General features: G+C 42.0%; 2 protein-coding genes across 3 annotated transcripts; both read right to left on the bottom strand.

Annotated features, from left to right (window-relative positions):
- Window positions 1-582: 582 nt before the first annotated feature.
- On the bottom strand, window positions 583-10,644 carry LOC125436923 (survival of motor neuron protein-like). Its single transcript, XM_048504301.1, has 9 exons — window positions 10,477-10,644; window positions 9,685-9,756; window positions 8,454-8,579; window positions 7,566-7,766; window positions 6,394-6,540; window positions 5,909-5,980; window positions 3,852-3,962; window positions 1,785-1,846; window positions 583-1,220 (listed from the first exon to the last, which is right to left on the bottom strand). Exons 1-8 carry the CDS (start codon window positions 10,528-10,530, stop codon window positions 1,790-1,792), a joined length of 840 nt encoding a protein of 279 aa, XP_048360258.1. The 5' UTR covers window positions 10,531-10,644; the 3' UTR covers window positions 583-1,220; window positions 1,785-1,789.
- A 4,438-nt stretch (window positions 10,645-15,082) lies between these two features.
- LOC125436904 (small EDRK-rich factor 1-like) lies at window positions 15,083-19,604 on the bottom strand. Of its 2 annotated transcripts, none has more exons than XM_048504264.1 (3): window positions 19,479-19,604; window positions 15,909-16,017; window positions 15,083-15,626 (listed from the first exon to the last, which is right to left on the bottom strand). In XM_048504264.1, exons 1-3 carry the CDS (start codon window positions 19,483-19,485, stop codon window positions 15,554-15,556), a joined length of 189 nt encoding a protein of 62 aa, XP_048360221.1. In that variant the 5' UTR covers window positions 19,486-19,604; the 3' UTR covers window positions 15,083-15,553. The 2 variants fall into 2 exon arrangements, with proteins under 2 accessions (XP_048360221.1, XP_048360220.1); XM_048504263.1 differs by lacking the exon at window positions 19,479-19,604 and adding an exon at window positions 19,272-19,458.
- Window positions 19,605-19,695: the final 91 nt, after the last annotated feature.

The following is a 19,695-nucleotide window of genomic DNA, read 5'->3' as shown; positions in this document are numbered from 1 at the left end:
ACAGAATGTCAGGTAGCTAAAAGACACAGCCACTTGATTTTTGAGAAATTTCATTACATTGTTTTTATTTATTTTACTGAAAAATATTTATATCCTGCCTTGTACCGAAGTCTCTAAGTGGCTCACACAGGTTAAAACAATGAAAAATCACAACAAAACATCATAAACAAAGACAATTAAAACAAAACAATAAAAACTGCATAAAATTAACCCCCTACACACACAGCCATTGTAGAGGGGGTTTCCAGGGAAGCTAGTCAAATACCTGGGTAAAGACAAAGGTCTTTGCCATGTGCTTAAACCCATAAAGGGTAGGTGCATGGAGAATCTCTGAGTGGAGACTATTCCAGAACCTGGGGACGATCACAGAGAAAGTCCTCCTGTGTACACCTGCCCCCACACCTCAGCGGAGAGAGATACCACCAGGAGCACCTCCCCCGTGACATCAGAGCCCAGGCAGGTACATGTGGGCACAAGCGCTCCTTCAGGTAGGCAGGACCCAAACCATTTTTTCCTACATTCAAGTCCATTCTCTGCCTAAATGTAAATATCATATAAACTGTAAAAGAAACCACATTAAAGTAACATTTGAGGGAAAAAGTTTATTGAGTATTTTAAACAAATTCAGTGACATCACTGATAAGCAATAGGTTCACTTGAACAGAATTGCTGTAGCCCCATAGTCTAGACCACTGGTAGCCAACCACAAAAATTTATAAAAATCACTGACTGATAAAACTTCTAGAAGGTTATGTACATAAGCAACAATGTTAATCTGCCAAAATATCTTACCATATGCACATATGGATCAATTCCAACCAAGATCTGAAAAATGGTGAAGAAGATTATACTTTCTGTGGAGTTTTAAATCAGCAGCAAGTTCCTATATTTCATACAATTAGTTTCTCTATGTCGACTGTCACTACCAAATTTAGAAGTGATTCTGTCATCACGGAGAAATATCTTAAATCCGTGCAATACTGGATAATCAGATGCACAGGAAGATGAATTAATCCAGCATAAGCTCACACAAGTAGAACGATGGACAACAAAAGCAGGATTAAACTAATAATCTTGAAAGCAAAATATAATTTGTGTATTATGTTAAATGGTGCCTCTGAGAGTCATACAGTCAGTGATCTTCGTATCAGTGAACGCTTCACCTTTGTTGAAGAATATACACATGGGACATCCTTCTCCATAGGAGAGATTCTTTACACCTGGTTTTTGAAAGAAGAACATACAGGTAAGCAACATCATTTTAAAAGTACATATGCCAATCACGTTCTGTCCAAGAGGATTGTTTGTAACAGAAATAGGTGAAAATGATATCAACAGTCACCCTATTCTACACCACATGTGATTTCAAAAATGAGGTGTATATAGCAACAGACACATCCTTGCATGTTATTTTTAACCTCTTCCAGCATCCTGGGTTTTTTTAGTTATTTTACTTTATCTCTGAAATAATTGCTAGTGAATCTATTCAACTGATTTCATGGATGAAAATTCACATTGCTATTGATCGTTAAAGAGAGAACAGGGACTTAGGTTTATTTACAAAAACTTATCTAAATTCATACCCCAAAGCAGTAACAAGTCAACCAATCACTGTTTTCCCAGCACACTTTGCATGGACAGCCAAGAAAGCATCATGCAGGATGGTTCCTCGTACCCCTACCCTTGCATCCACAAGACAATCTATGCCAGAAATCCAATATTGTGTTGCGTCTCCAAGATACAGTTGGTAATGCCTGCTCTCTACTAAAAAAAATAATACTTACAACAGCTACTTAGAATGGGTGTGTCTCCCCGAGGTAGCTTCCATTCGGCTCTGCTTTAAACCCTGTGATAAACAGGACACAGAATTGTTTGTAACTGAAGACCAATTTGTATTACAGAGTAATTTATTATTAACAGAGGGTGACAATAAAATCTGATGATCTATGCCAGGGGCCATTGACCTTTTAGATCCTGTGGGCACTTTTGGAATCAGGAGATAGGGGGGACAGGGACAACCACAAAATGGATGCAACAGGAAAAGCAGATAACCACAGAAGTTCACGTGGAGGGAAGAAGAAGGATAATTTTAGAAAATCCATTGGGAAAGACAAATGAGAATAAACTAACACTATGGAATGCTGCTAACATTATTTTAATCTGCACAACCAAACATATCTCCACTGGTCAATCAGGAGCCCTGCTTGGTATGTGCCCCACCTGGCGCTGGCCAGTTTTAAAAAACACTTGAGGGGCACCAGGAAAGCTGTTAGGGGGCACCGTGGCACCCACGAGTACCACACTGGAGTCCCTGATGCATACTTTCTTAAAGAGATCAGTAAGTCTTTGGTTACTAGATTAATCATCTGGGGCTCCCTGTTGTAAAAGAACAGTGGAATCAGCGTGGCTGTATGTTTTTAAGAAGGTTTAAACATTACCTCCTGCCCAGCACTTCAAAATCCTCTGCTTTTTGCTAGAACTGCTGAAGCAGTAAGAGCATAACTGTTTGTGACACTGAACGACAACCCCAGAAAAAGCCCTAGATCTCCACTGGCATAATGTGTGTGAATATATGGTCACCTTGGGCAATGAAGAAAGATGAGATATAATGAAAGAATATTTTGCAGCTCCAGGAGCTTTCCCCTTTTCAAATTTTCTGTGTACAAAGTAGCACAGATTGAGGAACTGGCTGTGAAGGGAACTGCCCAAGAAGCCTGAAGACTAAGATCCCATTTTAAATTATTTTATTTTTTTGCTAATGGAAATGATCCCTCCAAAAAAGTTCAGGCTAAATATATCCCCAGGATTATGTTGGTTTTGCATGCAGCACTTTGGGGTTGCATGCAGAGCTAACAGAATGCTACAGAATCAGGGAGAAGGCTGCAAAGGTTCCTCTGATCACATACAGTGGGAGCAGGGAGGAGAAAACTTATCTAAAATAGGCAATCAATTGTAGATGTCTTTTTCTATCTTCTGCCTCCACCAAGTATTTGTCTGAATATCTAGCAACTATCTAGGTGACAATCAGGAGGCCACATCATGAAATGGAGTTCTGGCTATCTAAGATGCTCACAACATTACATATCAGTGAAATATCACTTATTACTCCTAGAATCATGGTTAGACTTCCCACTAGGTTCTATGTTTGTGCAATAGGTGTTGCATGTTTTTAAGAAGGCGGCCATAGATTCATTCAACAGTATCCAAAAGCGTTGGTGTTAAGTTTTGGTTAGCCAAAGCAATATTGATCTGATTCTAGATTTTTGCTTTCATCTTAAATTAATAGGAAAATGGTAGAACCATTCTGACAGAATTTCTACTTCCACAAACTCTTTTTGTGTAGCAGAAACCAAGACAAATGTCAACATCACAATTCTCCATGTGCAGCATCCTTGGAAGAATATCTTTACCCACTGTTGTTTTTCTCACAGAAAATAAGTACAGGCAGGCAAAAGCTTACACCAAGAATAAAATTTTGTTTGTCTTAAAGGTGCCACCAGACTCAAACCTTTTTTTTGCTGCTTCACACCAATATGGCTGCCCATCTAAATCTATCTTCATAGAAAATAATGCAGACACATGAGATGGGATGGATCTGGAACAAATGCTGCTCCTTTGGATGTGGAGCGTTGTTTTAAGGTCACGCTACCCATTACACTCATCGATGGATTGTCTGAGTCCCCAAGCTGAAAAGTGCAGCCACCCATAAGGATTTGATTTAAAACTAGCTTTTTAATTAGATTAAGATAATAAACCATACCAAAGGCTATTCTATTCAAGTTGTGTTAGTAACATCAATGATTGAACAGACAAGCAGCATTTCAGGAAGCGAAATAAGACTTATCTCTTACCAGATAGTAGCCAGTGTGATAACCACTCATATACCAGGCTATTAACATACTTCCTAATGCTTCATCATCTTCAGAAGAGTCTGGGCTCAAAGGAGGTGGTGGTGGAATGAGCTGGGAAATGAAAGTGTAAACTGAGATGGTTGCTTTCTCTTCAGAATGATTCAAAAAGCATAAAATCTCTAAAAAGCATATATGTTTCATATTTGTAATCTGCAAGCTAGAACAGTATTATTTTAGACCTCTATCATTAGCACTGATATTTTCAAAACAACAAGTTTCAGAGCTACAAGCTCTTGGGCACCTGCCTCTGCTCTGGGGCTTTGGCTGGCAGTGGAGCACTGGCCTGGCCAAGTTATGTTGCCCTGGCTCCTGCCAGGCCGTCTGAGGATGGCCCCGTTGCTCCCTCGCCCTCCAGCACTGGACTCAGCCCAGCAGGTAAGTCTGGGGGCGGGGAGTCTGCCTCCCGATGTGCTGAGGCTGCCAGTAACGTAGGAACATCTTCTGGGCAGGAGACAGAGGCGTAGCTAGGGGAAATGGAGCCCAGGGCAAAATCTGAGTTCCCCCTTCCCCCCCAAAAAAACAAAAGAATGATTTTTTGCATCAGGTCATCTCAAAGTCACCATCACATTATAGAACATGCCCCAACTCACAAATCTGAACACACCCAGGGCTCCCTAGTTTAAACAACATTGAAAGTGATGCTGTTTGGGGGGAATCCACCCTGAAACAGAATCACTTTTAATGCTGTTTAGACTAGATGCTCCTTTTAAATCCACCTTAAAGGGAGACTCTGGGCTCCCTAGTTTAAACAACATTGAAAGTGATGCTGTTGGGGTGGGGAATCCACCCCAAAACAGCATCATTTTCAATGTTGTTTAAATTAGGGAGCCCAGAGTGTCCTTTTAAATCCCCCTTAAAGGGAGAATCCACCCTGAAACAGCATCACTTTCAATGTTGTTTAGAGAGCCCAGATTTTCCTAGAGAACCCAGATTCTCCTTTTAAATCCACCTTAATGGGAGAATCTGGACTCTCTAGTTTAAGCAACATTGAAAGTAATGCTGTTTCAGGGTGGAACCCCCCCCCCCACCTCCCAAACAGCATCACTTACAATATTATTTAGACAAGGGAGCCCGGATTCTCCTTTTAAATCCACCTGAAAGGGAGAATCTGGGATCCCTAGTTTAAACAACATTGAAAATGATATTGTTTCAGGGTGGACTCCCCACCCACCCCCTAAACAGCATTACTTTCAATGTTGGTTGTTGTGGGTTTTCCAGGCCGCGGTCTGGTAGATCTTGTTCCTAACGTTTTGCCTGCATCTGTGGCTGGCATCTTCAGAGGTGTTATGGACGATCAAAAGGGTAGCCCCATCTACTATTAGTTCCCACTGGAAACAATGGGGAATGGGGCAACCCTTTGGGGATCCATAACTTTGGACCCCCTCAACCACAATTCACCAAACCTCGCTGGTATCTTCAGGAGTGTCACCTGATGATAGCCTGAAATTTTAGTGCCGCTAGCCTAAAAACTGCGCCCCCTGCTGGCCGACAAAGTAAAAACACTAAAAATATCCAAAAAATACGAGTCCAAATTTTTCTGTGCCCCCCATGTGATCAAATGGTGGGCGCCCGGGACATTTGTCCCCACATATCTCCATGGCAGCTATGCTCCTCCTATATATAAAACTGGCATGTTTGTGATAAGCTAAACCCTTTACCCATACATTGCTAGCTTTCTACCAAAGTGAGTTTTTACGTGCAAGAGCATTCAGTTCTGCAAATGCCTTCTTGCAGTCTGAATTAGTGCAGAGCAGAAACAGATTAGACATGTTGACTTGTATCCCATCCATCCCACTCTATCTGCTGCAGCCCCAAATGCCTCCCCACAAATGCTAGGCTGCAGGAAGAGTGCAAGGGGCAGTTGGAAGTCTGCAGAGGGTTAAGGGATAATCAAGCAATAACTAACCCCCACCCATCTTCACTGGATCCAAACTCTTTGAAAGAACAAGGTCTAACAGCCTGCCTTTTTGCTGTCATACTTTTAACCTAATACTCACCGGTGGTCCGGATGGAAATGGTGGAGGCCAGCCTGATAAGAAAGACGGAGGTCCGCTGCACTTTGATCCAGTCTACATTCATAGTGTTTAACATGCAACAAAAGAAGGTCTTCATTATATCCATGATTATAAAATGAAGCAAGAAGACTAAAGCAATGCATTCCAAACAGGATTATGTCAAAGGATTCAAACATTTCACAACAGCCCAGACCTCAATAAATACTAGTGTTCAAAAGAGACCAGGTTCTGTGCTTAGCTCTCCAAAATACATTCATCTTACATGAAACACAGACACATAGAAGAGAACAAGACTCTTACCTCTTTACCTCAGTAGAAATCATTACTCTTAAAGCTGTATCCTTTTACATCATCGTACAAGGCCAATTGTACAATAGTATGGTAGTACAAAGCCTCTTAAAGATCAACACTGCTTCACTAAAACTGTTGAATCCTACAACATAGTAACCAGATGACTTTTTCCTTACCCTTCCCAATCCCAGTGGTGGTGGTGGCAGCGGTGGCACAGGAAAGTGAGAATTCCATTGTGCTGATTTTGTGCGACTGTGTTTATTTCCAGGTGACTGAAAGGACAGGTCACTTTCATCGGTTGAATACTGAGTCTCGTTTGCATTCTAGAAAATATAATTTTAATCAGAAATTTGATATATACATTTTCTAGCTACACTTACAAGGCACAAATTATAAATACACTCTGGCCTTCCTGCATTCAGTTTTTGTGACACCATAGAATACAGCTTTTAAATGTATTCTACTGAAGGACAGCAAATAGCATTGGAAGGACTGCCGTTCCCCATATGAACTTATGTTATACCCTCACAACAAACTATTCTGGCAGTGCCTTCCCACTGCCAAGTGTATGAGTGTATGCTCACACCTTTTCTGTTGTGGCATTAGTCCTATGGAATGGACTTCCAGAGGCATGGAGGGCACCCTCTGTGTAAGCCTTCATAAGCACTAATAAAGTGTGCTTTTTGAGTACTGGCTTCTCAGATGAATTATATTAATCATAATTCATCATTTGCCTGTAGGAAGCAAGACTTTTAATGGCTACTTAATTCTATGTTTTCAATTCTTTTTTAACTGTTTAAGTTTCACTCTATAGAGACTGCTGTAAGTTGCAAGCTGCCTTGAGTGTAGAATAAGGCAACAGTATAACACTTAAAAACAAAAATAAGCCACAAGTTCGAATTCAGCTCCTGTATAGGCAGGCATAGTTACACTCATATTTAACCTGTTCACTTCAACTATAAACTTAATGTAATTTTAACCTGCTTTTTCCCAATCAGGGACTCAAAGCATATTATATGATAAATACAATTGCTGGACCCCAGCAACAATCTGATCCTCACTTAAAGGCTGGCCTCAAATACTCAGCCTTTCATGATTTCTAAATTTTGCCCTTTCAACATCATTGCCCAACACCAAAAAGGCCATGCCACAATGTCAGTGCTTCCACCAAAAAAAAAGCCTATGCACAAGTTTGTTCTACACTCAAGCCTGCACAAGGGAACAGAGAGCAAAATCAGTTGGATGAACACAGCTGCCTTTTAGGAACATACTGTAAGCCCTACAAGAGCTATCACAGTAAGACATTTCTTCCATTTCAGTAAAATGGGAATTTTACACTGGCTCTCACCTCTCCGGCACTTCTTTCCTCATTTGTTCCCTCTGCATCTATTGGTGGCAGCAGATCAGACAGCCGGTGCTCTTCTCTATTTCCATATCCTGTATAAACCACCACACACGTCCCTTTCTTCCAGTTAATGGAAGTAATAGTTGCTTGGTACACATTACCATCTTCAGACCAAACTGCACTGCATGCATCATTAACTCTCCACTGCATTGAAAGAAAAAAGTTACATTTGTAATGTTCTGAAACCAGTTTGTCCATTGGCCTCCTAGGTCAGCAACATTTCTTTTGTGGAAAAAGACCTTTACTTCGAGCAGACTGTGATGTATACTTTCATGTTCTTTATACTGTGCAATTAACACAAAAAGTTTGCTTCCTTCCTAATTGAAAATATGCTAATTTTAAAGAACTCTCTGTTTAATCTCATGCTAATAAGTGATTTGACACAAATTTTCAATCAGTTTTGATCTTTAATATTGATCACCCTGATTGGACACTGTTCTTCAAATGTACCACTCGAAAACACTGAATCAAATGTGGTTCTCTCTCTAGCAGTTGCTACCAACACTTCATTCTGGTTATAAAAGGTATCACTCCCATTTTACAAACGGAAAACTGCAACAATATCAGTGAAACTAACATTTAATCAGGAAAACAACCTATTACAGGGCTTCTCAAATATCAGGCTTTCCCTTTCCTGTAAAATTTCAGGTGCAACAAAACTGGAAACAGAAGACAACTGAACATGCACGTTACTGTACCCATGTTTGTATTTTGGAACAACTTCAGCTTTGATTAATAGGGTCTTTCTTTCACAATAAAAAAGAAAAACCCTCTAGAGCTTTGAAAAGATATTGCCATTGTGTATTTCATCAAAAGCCCCACTGCAATGACCTGTTTCTGTGATGCAGCATTACTTTTCTTCCTGCTCTTGTTCTTTTTGTTATTTTTTCTTTTTGTTCCAGCATTTTGCTCAGTTTTATCCAAAGGCTCTGAACAGTCACCATTCTTCAAAGCATTCTGTAAGAAAAGGGAAAAAATATTGTTTCTTGAACTCTATATCATAGCAACCACTCAGCAAAAGTTCAGTCATATCCAAGAGCATATGATGGGAGAAATTATTCATATTCTACATACTACTTGGAAGGCATTGACTCAGGTTAGCGCAGTGAGGTTCATACTTTAGCTATACAGCTTGCATTTTTGGCAAATGAACCTTCGAACAGCAAAACCTCAGTTTAATTGAACATCCTTATCGTGCCATATTTACCTGGTTTTGTGAATTCCCATCTTTTAAGTTAAAAAGACATCAAAGCCTTTTTGGTGAACAGAGATGTTTTTCCACTTATATCTCCACAAAAGGGGACAGAAACTTACTTTGTAAAAAAATGTTAAGGCTGGGAATTCAAAGAAACTGATACACAGAACATTATACTGATATAACAATAGTAAACTGCTGATTAAAACAAAATAGCCCCTGGGAACAAGCAGGGCAGATAAGAGCTGCAAGAAGAGGGGGAGTGAATGCAGCTGCCATAAAGGTAGGACCAAGAAAATCTGAACTTTCACACACACATTATAGTAACTCTCCAGGATTTGCTGCAATCTTTTCCAAAACTTTACAGCAAAAACATGTTTGGGAAAGATGGAAAAAAGCCAGAGAAAACCCAGGAGATCAATGAATGCACCTTGATGCTGTGGAGAATCAAGAGAAAAAAACTTCCCAATGGCATCAAACATTTCCTTTGTGCAAAAGGCCTAGGACAGTGGTGGCGAACCTTTGGCACTCCAGATGTTAAGGACTACAATTCCCATCAGCCCCTGCCAGCATGGCCAATTGGCCATGCTGGCAGAAAGGCTGTGTAGGCTGATGGAAATGTAGTCCTTAATGATCTGATGCCAAAAGGTTCTACCACTGGGCCTAGGAGTATCAGTGCTATCTAATATAAGGTCCTGGCAGTTTCTGCATTTGTGAGGTAATTTTTTGCCTGTTGTTCAACTGATGAATCTCAGCTCTTCCCACCTTCTTTCCTTGCAAACAGTTGCTTCTGGAAATTCATTTGAAAGAGCAGCGTAAACCTCTGCAGGCCATATTCTACATTAAGAACACCAGAATGTGCTTTACCTTGAAAGATGCAACTGCTTTATCATATGCTTTTATGAGGGCTGTATCATCCCATATATCGGAATCATCACTCTGCAGAGGAAAGAGAACACAGAAGGATTTATCCCACTTTTAAGATGCTTCTAGAAGAGCTTTGAGAAGGAAAGCCTATAGCTGCCAACTCCAGCTTGGAAAGGGGTAAAGCCTGATTTGGGGGGGTGTGTGGCCGCGCAGCATTTGGGGAGAAGAATAAGTTCATTGGAGATGTGATGCTGTTCAGTCGATTCTCTGAAGCTGCTATTTCTTCTTAGGGAAGCTATCCCTGTAGCCTGGAGATCAGCTTAATCAGTGGTGGGATCCAAAAATTTTAATAACAGGTTCCGATGGTGGTGGGATTCAAACAGTGGTGCCGCCGCACACACACACACTTCCAGTCCCTATTGGGCAGGGAGGTTGCTTTAGTAACCCCTCCTCGGCACTCAGAAAAAATTAGTAACCACTTCTAGAGAAGTGGAGAGAACTGGTTGGATCCCACCTCTGGCTGTAATTCCTGGAGAATTCCAGACCCCACCTGGAGGTTGGCAGCCCTAAAGCCAAACAACTGGAACAAAGGGCACCTTCTCCAACATAGCGATCGCGTGTTAAGATCCACTCTACTATGCAGTTCTCTCTCTTCCAATCTCTGCCCCCACCCCAATTTCCTGCTACCTCTGATCCACCAGCAACACGCGGTAGATTAACCCCGCCGCACAAGGAAGGATCCTCACAAAGGGAGAGGGAAGCCCCGCGGGGCTCACAGGCTGTCCCGCGTACCTGCCCGGCTCCTCGCCTGAACAGCACCGTCTCGTCCTCGCTTTGAGCAGCCATGAGATTTCCCGGGTCGGTCGCTCGAGCAAGAAGGCGCTCCCTCAACAGGCCGCCATCGTTACCGCCTCCATGGCTACCTCATCAGCCGAGGACCGGCGGGGAGGAGCGACTTTCGCCGCTGGAGTGATCGAATTACCGACCACTACTGGCGAGGAGGCCTCTGTTTCCCCCTGGCCGCTTCCTAAAGGCTCTTCCCCTTTTCGGCGGCCCCATAAAACTTCTCCACGCAAAGTCGGGTATACTTTTGACATGTTCCTTTGGCTTAGCATCATTAGGTAGGGCTTGGTTACGTCCATACGGAAGATACCGACTTTTGAGATTCTCTCTCTCTCGTATTGCAGTGAGGTACGACTTGGTATGCACGCTATTTGTAAGCGTGCACACCTATGCTATTTGCTTACAAACAGCATGCATACCTATGCACAAGTTGCATCACAAGCGTTGTGTCAGCCTTTCAGATACCTCATTAAGTAAGTTAGAAATGGGACGGTGTAAAAGCATTAAGCAAATAGTACCCCCGTGAAATAGTGGGCAGCTTTACAGTCAGTGGTGGGATCCAAAAATTTTAGTAACAGGTTCCCATGGTGGTGGGATTCAAACTGTGGTGTAGCGCCAATGGGGCTGGGCGGGGCACGACAGGGGCATGGCCAGGTATTCTGGGGCGGGGCATTCCTGGGCAGGGCTGTGGTAAGGACGCAGCCACTGTGCCGGTCCTTGGGCGGGAAATGAATGCACGCAGGCGCAGGCTGCCACGCACGCCGGTGCACCTCCTGCTAGACTGCTTCAAGTTCTGCGCTGCCATTTACTGCTGAGAGGAGGGGCGTAACTAAGGCAAAAATCACGTGGCAAAATCACCAATTAGTAACCCCCTCTCGGCACACACAAATAATTAGTAACCTACTCTCGGGAACCTGTGAGAACCTGCTGGATCCCACCTCTGTTTACAGTGTACTGATGAGGCTCCTTATTCACCTACATATTTCTTGTGATTGATTGCAGTCTTGTTTTCTCACATTCAGTGTATACTTTCATCTCCTTGTAATCCTGAAGTTCTTACACTGTATATTTTGTTGCATTGTATGTTATAATCCATTGACATGTTATGTTTTGTAAGCGGTTTACTGATTGAAAGGTTTTACCCTCCTTGTAATCTGCCCCGAGAGCCAGTGAGAACAATAGACTATCAGGAAAAGAAAAAGACCACTGATTATTTTCAAGGGAACTTCGTAACAGCTATTTGGAGGAAGAATCTGTTAGTTAGGCTTGGGTGTCCTTATTCTGGGCCAACAGCAGCCAACTGAGGAAGCATGAGAGTCCTTTGTCATGAGACCCACCTTGGTCCTCACTATACCCTACTTAAAACTCCCCCCCACCCCCATACATTCAATCCCTTTGAGCAGCCACTCCTGTGGGCCAATAAATAAAGTTTCACAGAGATTTAGAGTTTCTTCTGAGAACTGTCAACTAATTGGAATACTTGGAATTCAAAAAGAAGGCATATCCATTTAAGGTGGTGTGCAATCACAGAAAAAAAGATAAAACTCTGAAAGTGGTTATGTTCGCTTTTTGCTGGAGCAAGCAAGCAAGCAAAAGGAAACTTCTTGATAGCTATTTGTCCCCCTTGCTGGACAGGCCCATGTCAAGCTGACATGGCTGAGAAATCTAGACAACCAGTTTATTCAAGTTTTTATGTTTTTCATTCTCCTGTGTATGTATGAAAATCTTCCATCACATTTTCCTCTCCTTCAAGTAATTGCATCCACCTTTCCTTAGTGTTTCCTTAAGAGCACCTGTATTGCCCCCAGATCACTTTGGTTTGTTATGTGTCAGCTAGCTCTTCAGCAATCCAGGTTCAGATTTAATTGAATTATTGAGAGGTCAGGCTTCAACACATCTCTCAAAGTGACAGGTAGTCAGTGACAGATACCCAGCCAATATGGGTCATTGTTTAAGGGGCTATATGAAAATAGGCCTCAAGAAGGCTGGGGAAGTAGTCCTAAATCTCCACCGTTTCTTCATGAGCAGCCTGTGATAATCTCAATAAAAGATAGTGTTTTCCAACTAGAAATGATGCATCTTTGATGAGACTCCTTTAAGAAACAAGGAAGAAGGAGAGGAGAAGGAGAGGAGAAATTATAAGAAGCTTGAAAATGAGCTTGAAGTTACAGCTCTTCTGTCCTAATCCTTGGGGTGCCATTCTTTGATAACCTAATACAAAATAAGCAATTATCCAGCTTCTTTTTAGGACCCTATTTGTTTTTAACTGTACCTCAGTACATTACAAACTAACCACAAGTCCCCAGCTTTCTCATTCAGAGCTACCCCTGGACTTCTCACTGCTCAGGGAAGTATGGAATACTTGACAATATTACTTTTTGTATGATAAATGTGTATGTGATGCCTCTTTTCCACTCACACAGAGGGCCTACCATGCTCTGTATTTGTCTCAGCTGGAGGTCAGGATGTCACATTTACCACCCTTCGCTCAAAATTCCTAGAGAGCTATGGCTATTTTATACCTTTTATACTCTCACATTCACAGACAGGGTAGCCCAGCTCTCTTTAATCTCAGGCCCTCATTTAATTATTGAGGTTGGAGCTCAAATACTGTTCCATTCACACCCTGCAGTTAGTTTATTTCCCATAGAACTTTTGAACAGTTCCCCTATTAACAGTATCTTGGATCTTAGGTTATAAATTGAATTTTAGTCAGCTAGCTTTAGTGTAGGCTTCACCTAGTCAGATATCTTTTCTACCCAAACTGCCTAGCTGCCAACTCCCAACTGCCCTCTTAACTGTTCTCCAACTGTTTCTCCCCAACATTCCATCAGCTCCCACTGGTCACTCTTGGGGACAGGCGGAACCTTTCAGTGCCTACTCATGCAGAAGTAGGTCATAGTGAGAGAGACCACAAGGGCCATCAGTCCAACCCCCTGCCCATGCAGGAAGGCACAATCAAAACCCTCCAAAAGGAGACAGCTTCACCCCCACCCCCCGTCACAGTAGTTAACCTGCAAGATTGCAGGGTACCTACTAGGATTGGTTTATTGAGTCATACAGGGTTCAGTTTGTTAGAGCATTTGTAGGTCATAGTGAGAGAGACCACAAGGTTCTTGTGACCTGCATACCTCCTGTATTTCACTGTGGAATGCTACAAAACATACCTTACTTGACTCCTTTAATCACACTTGAAGCAAGCTCCTGATTGTTATTTTCCGTTTTGTGGTCAGTATTTGTAGGACATTGGAAACAGCAGCCACCTCTATCATGCGCTTTTTATGCTTGGCACATGAAGCACAGAAAAGGTTTTTTTCACACAACATAATTAAGGGCATCGTATGCTAGTGACAACACCTCACTGCTGATCCACAGCTGTTTTCTGTGACTAACATTGTAAAACATGTTGCCCACACTTATCCTAGAGAGGGGAAACATACCTGAATCATCCACAAGGGGGGCAATCTGTCTTGCTACATCAGAAAACAAAAGCGGCTTCATCTCAAACAGTGGTCTAGACAGGTGGGGCGTGAACAGGGATGAAGAGAAGGCACTGCCTTCCTCAGCAGAGAGCACTGCTAATACTCAAAATGCATGTATGCACTGCAGGATCCCTCTTTCTTGTCTAGAAGAGGTCTTCAAATTCATAAGCCCAATCAGTTGGTTCTTAATCTAAGCCTTCACTGTTCAGCCTGGAAGTTAAGCATAAGGTATAGCATAAGAGGCTCCCTAGGAAGAACAAACAGCTACTGTATAGGCTGTTGGGAGATGAAAATATGGGAAAGAAGCTGCAGATACTTTGAACTGCCTGATGACTGTATGTCCCAGGCTCCTTACTCTGATACACCCCATCCAGTTATTAATATTCATTTATGTTATTCCTGTAAAATGCAGGATACCGCACAGGTGAAACATAAAAAAACACAAAAAACAAGAAAACCATGAAGATAATCAAAAATTGGCCAACTGAAATTCACCAAAGGCGTACCGAGTAGCTAAATTAATCCATGGGATGACATTTATGTTTAACTTTAATTAATTAGTGCAACTGAACAAATTCTACATTATAATACTCTTATTTAAACTTCATTCCTTTCTGCAGAATAGCTAACATTCTTTGACTGCTCATGCCTGAAGGATCCTTCAGTTTGAGAACTTGCTACATACTTCAAACTCATCAACTTGGTATCCTCTAACATAAGAGTTTGAACTTCAGGAACCAGTAAGTTTATCATGACCCACCTCGGCCCTCAATCTGCAAATATACTTCACAGAACTCTATTGTTTGGGACAAATAATAACAATTTTTTTAAATTCCAACTGACTAACTTCTGCCTCACACGTAGTTCTACTTGGACTTGCCTTAGGTTTTAATTGAAGTGTTCACACAATATAGTTAGGGAACTTTATTCAGTAGCAACTGAAGAATGAGGAGTATTTAGACTTTCAAACAGTTTGGCTATGCTGACCCAGGAACTCTGGACAGTGTCAAAGTGTCAGAAACAACCAGAGCCCATTACATCTGTCTTGAGCACCCATTCCAAAGTACACAATATTTCATGCAACATTTTTTATTGTAAAAATAATTTAGACTAACTTTACAGCTGACCTTTACAAATTGGAAAGCAAGTGCAAAGCAACTGGGCTTTTTAGGTATTCCACCTTTGAATGTTAGTATCCCCCAGTTTATCCGCATATTTGATAACTGGTACGGTTACACAAGCCATTTACTGAGCCAACATTGTAACAATGAAAACTGCAGTCAAGCTATTGCTACCATTACTAATAAACATGCAAAGGGAATTGATAATCCAATTTTATTGGAAGAGATTCTAGTAATTCAGTTAAAGCCAAGTAAGCTGCAACTGCACTATACTAACAAGTTCTAAAATAAATGCATACTGGACAAGTGAGCAAAGAGAAGATAAACATTAACCATTTAATGGCTGACTACTTTTACAAATATTTTTAGGCCCTATATTTCCAGATGAACTGCAGCATATTTAGGTCTTTTTGTAGCCATAATCTATTTTGCTCCTGTCTGAAGAGACTTCTTCTCATCAGCTGCTTTCTGCTTCTGCTGCATTATTTCAGAATCTCTGTAAAGGAAAAGATACATGGTAGGTTTTTATATTTTTATTTCTATTTCAGTGGAATCAATAGATGACAAATCTCTGGTTTTAAAACCCAATGTTCTTTTTCAGACCCAAACCCCTACTACTTAGCAGTAGCAAGTCTAACTTTCAGATTATAATAAGCCCGAACCACTCTTTTCATTTTAAGCCCTCCCCATCCAGTAGTTTATAGTTAAGGATAAGATCAACCATTCCATGTCATTCTTGATCTGTACACATTAAGAGTCAGAACTTCACACAACTTACCTTTGTTTCCTCTGAGAAGCAGACAATGCATCCTCTTTTCTTTTTCCTTTGTTCTGTTCTTGAGCTTTCTTCATGTTTTTCTGGCGGGCAAGTTCACGCTGGTTCCCACCTATGAGTGCAAACAGTGGTAGGGTTACATGTCAAGCACCTTATTTGCAAGTATCTTAAGATCACATTAAGGTCAAGGCACCCTAACCACTTGCTGCAGGACAACTGGGGCTGCTACATAGCCTATTCATGATTCTATTCACTAAGTAGCCTCTTAAATACATCAAAAGAAGACAAAAATAATCCTGGGAATGAATAGTCAGTTTACTCCATGGTTTGACACACAACTGCCTCTAGTATCTCCCTTCCTTCCTTACATAGCTAGACATGGTTAGAACATGTCACCCCACCAATAAGACCCAGGAAACAAAGACACTGGAGAACTTCAGGAACACACAACCAGGGATCCATGAAGCTTGTAGTGGGGAAAGGGGGATTCCATCCTTTTTCAACCTCTCCTTGCTCTCTTGGACTAGCTTTCCAGCAGATGGATCCATGCTGGTAAGTTTGTGGTCAGTGGGAAGGAACTATATTATCTACACTCTGTTCTACATAAAGATGATAGATGGGTCAGTTTGGGTGCAGTGGTTGAGAAAGTTATATGTTGCTGCATTAGACTACAGTCCTGAGCGAATATGAGAATCATCACTCATTTTCGCGCACTGCCTTCGTTAAAACTATTATTTTGTGCATTATTGAACATGGTACTTTGATGCAGGAGCATTTGTGCCAAAATTATTTTTTTACTTTCAAGTGGATTGGGGGGAGGGGGGAAGCAAGGCTAGGTAGGCACTTGGACCCAGGTGCAGCATTCTACAACAAAGAAAGTCTGGCATACCTTGCTCTGTGGCGGATGAATATACAACTCTACTATAAACTTTCTGTGGAACAGAGTATATACTTTTACTGACAACTTTTCTCCATTTGGGACTTTTGTAACTTCCCCTTTTTAAAGTTTTGAATTTTTCTGCACAACTGGGCATACCCCAGTTTTGCTAAGAGATCTCTCTTCGGTGTATATGCCCCCAACCTGTGGCTACAGATCTACCATATTTACTATTAGCTATAATAGTGTCTTGGTAAACCCCTCCCTTCTATGATTACAAGAACCTTAAGCCACCCTTCTTAGTTTAAGTTAGAAATCGTGGCTTCGTGTTTATGTGTTTGGGGCTGTGTAGGGATGGGTGGAGGAAGGGGAAAGTGAGGATGGGGTATGAGTCTGAAATTGTGTGCATCGAGGAATGCTGCTGTAAATTTCGTTGTGCATGCACAATGACAACAAAATGCTTATGCTTAACTGTGCTGTTTTCCTCTTGCTGAACTTACAATTACTTTATTTCTGCCCCAACTTCCTTCATATCTGCATCCCATAATCTAAAACTTTATCGACTGAATAAAGGTAACTGATGCAATACTGTACAATTTACACTTTCATTTAAATTACTACTCTGCTATGTTCAATGAACACCCAACCCTGTTACAATGAACACTAGGGCTCACCAAAATGATGCCTCCCAGAGAACACAAGTGTAAATGTCTGATCATAAAATATGCAGCTGAATGTATATGCTAAACCTGTGCATTACACAGATGTTTAGGAGGAAACAGAACTGCAGGAGCTTCCTGTCAAAGGTGCAATGGAATTCCTGAAATGCATCTTAATCCCGTTAATCCCCCACACTGGGAAATTCCAGGAACACATTTCCATTGTCCCAACATAGTTAGAAACCAACACTTCAGCTCACAATGTCACTGAAGAACAGTGACTGTTTAGGTATCATACACAGCTATGATTTAACTACAGTTAGTGAGGTCAAGTGAACACAGAACATTCTATTAACTGTCAGTTGAGTATAACAAATAAGGCTGAGAAACCATGGCTGTTAGTTCATTAGCCTCAGTTAAGTTTTAACTATGACTTTTAGTGAGGCATATGAATACCTAACTTAACCTTTCTTATGTTCTAACACTGGTTTGTTTTCAGATATCACCAGGACATTAGCCTGGCCTATGTAGGAGAAAGAATGAAGGCATTCCAGAATTATAATTATTGCAATTGGTTTCATAAACTAGCCATGGCATTGTCTGAACTGATACATAGCCTCATGATCTATTTCACTTAAAACACTCTATAATCCACAAAGCATTTCTACAGACGTCTGAACACAGAGTCCAATATTCTCCCTTGTCCCACTGAAGGCTTGAAGTGCTGCTCCTCAGAAACAGGGGCCTACCAGAGCATGTCAGGCCTGCAAGGGGATAAGGGAGAATATTGCATTCCGTGGTCAGAAACTGGTTTGTCTTCTCCAGCAGTCAAGTGTAGGATTTTTGATTCCTAGAGAAAATGCAACATCAGCACATACAGCTTTATACAACATTCTATAACATCATATTATGTGAACAAATTTATGCATGCTCAGTATATAACTTATTTGAGGGTCAGATCCCAGCCAACATAACAAGACATAGCATATATATGCTCTGCAGCCACCATAACCTGTACAAGTGGCTTTAAAATGTTAATAAAGCTGCATCAATATTCCTATTTTATTCAAGTTATTTCCACACTCAAGCTTAACCAAGAATCATTTCATTGAAAGTAGTTCTAACTGAATTCCACAAAACTGGCCTTCAAATAAGCCGGCAAAGATCACACTGTTGGCACCACACAGCATCTCCATAGAGCCACTTGCCAGTACCAGAAGCAACCCAAGTGTTCCTATTTAAAGCAATCACAGTGAGCAACAGCCATTGTGTCAGTTCAAACTGCAAGAAAGTGAACGCACAACCATTCTTAACTTTGTTATGCAAGTCGTACATTATAACCAGAGGGATGCAAAGCTCCTTTCCCCATAACCGGCTCAAAGAGGTACTTTTAGCCACATTTACAATCCCAAGACCATAGGACTGCCCAATAACCTTCCCTACGCTTAGATCAAGAATTCTTGTGAGAATATTCCTGTTTCAATAACCTCCTTCAGACTGCCTGGAACAAAGACCTATTGACAGTTCTGCAAAGTGACACCATCAAGAAAAGCTGCTCGTTTCCCTAACCACCATAAACGACCACAACAGAGGCACGTAAATTTGCCAAGTTTTTCTTTAGAGTCAGCCCTTCTCGTCGAAAGCCTGTGGACATTTATTTGGAAATAACACCCCCCCCCCCACTAGTGCCAAGCCTCCAAGACACCCTTCCTCTTGCTACGAAGACAGATGCGCCTGAACAGAGAGGAAATCTATCCCACCAAGAGGAGCCTTTTGTCTGCTTTTCGCTCTCGCCTAGCTAAGCGGCCCCTCTGCTAGGAAAGCTTCTACCTCCACAATCGCCGCCCATACAAGAGGCGGCGCGCTCGCCAGGGAGCGGCGCCTCCCTCTGGCCGAAAGCCACCGCCAGGCCTGACCGCTCCGAGCCGCAGCGGCGGTACCAACCATCGCCAAGAACCAAGGGGACGGACGAAGGCAGCGCGCTTTAGCGGGCCGAAAAAGTTGGGGAAGTCGGTGAGCCGCATATTAAATACTCACGGGCCATGGCGAACAATAACCCCAGCGGCAGAAACCGTTACGCACACTAGACCTCCCCAACTGCCAGAACCTTCTGCGCGCCCCGCCTGGCGTAGCGTTGCTTATGTAGGCGACCGCCTCTGTGACGTAACGATGCTTGGTCCCGCCCCCTCCCTCTAGTCCCGCCCTCCATGACGCTATTCTGAGCAGGGGTTGAATGCGTGGCTCTGTTATTGTT

Source organism: Sphaerodactylus townsendi, linkage group LG07 (genome assembly GCF_021028975.2).
Source record: "Sphaerodactylus townsendi isolate TG3544 linkage group LG07, MPM_Stown_v2.3, whole genome shotgun sequence".
Lineage (NCBI taxonomy): Eukaryota > Metazoa > Chordata > Lepidosauria > Squamata > Sphaerodactylidae > Sphaerodactylus > Sphaerodactylus townsendi.
Note: the sequence above shows the minus strand (reverse complement) of the source record. Positions and strands in the feature narration are given on the sequence as shown.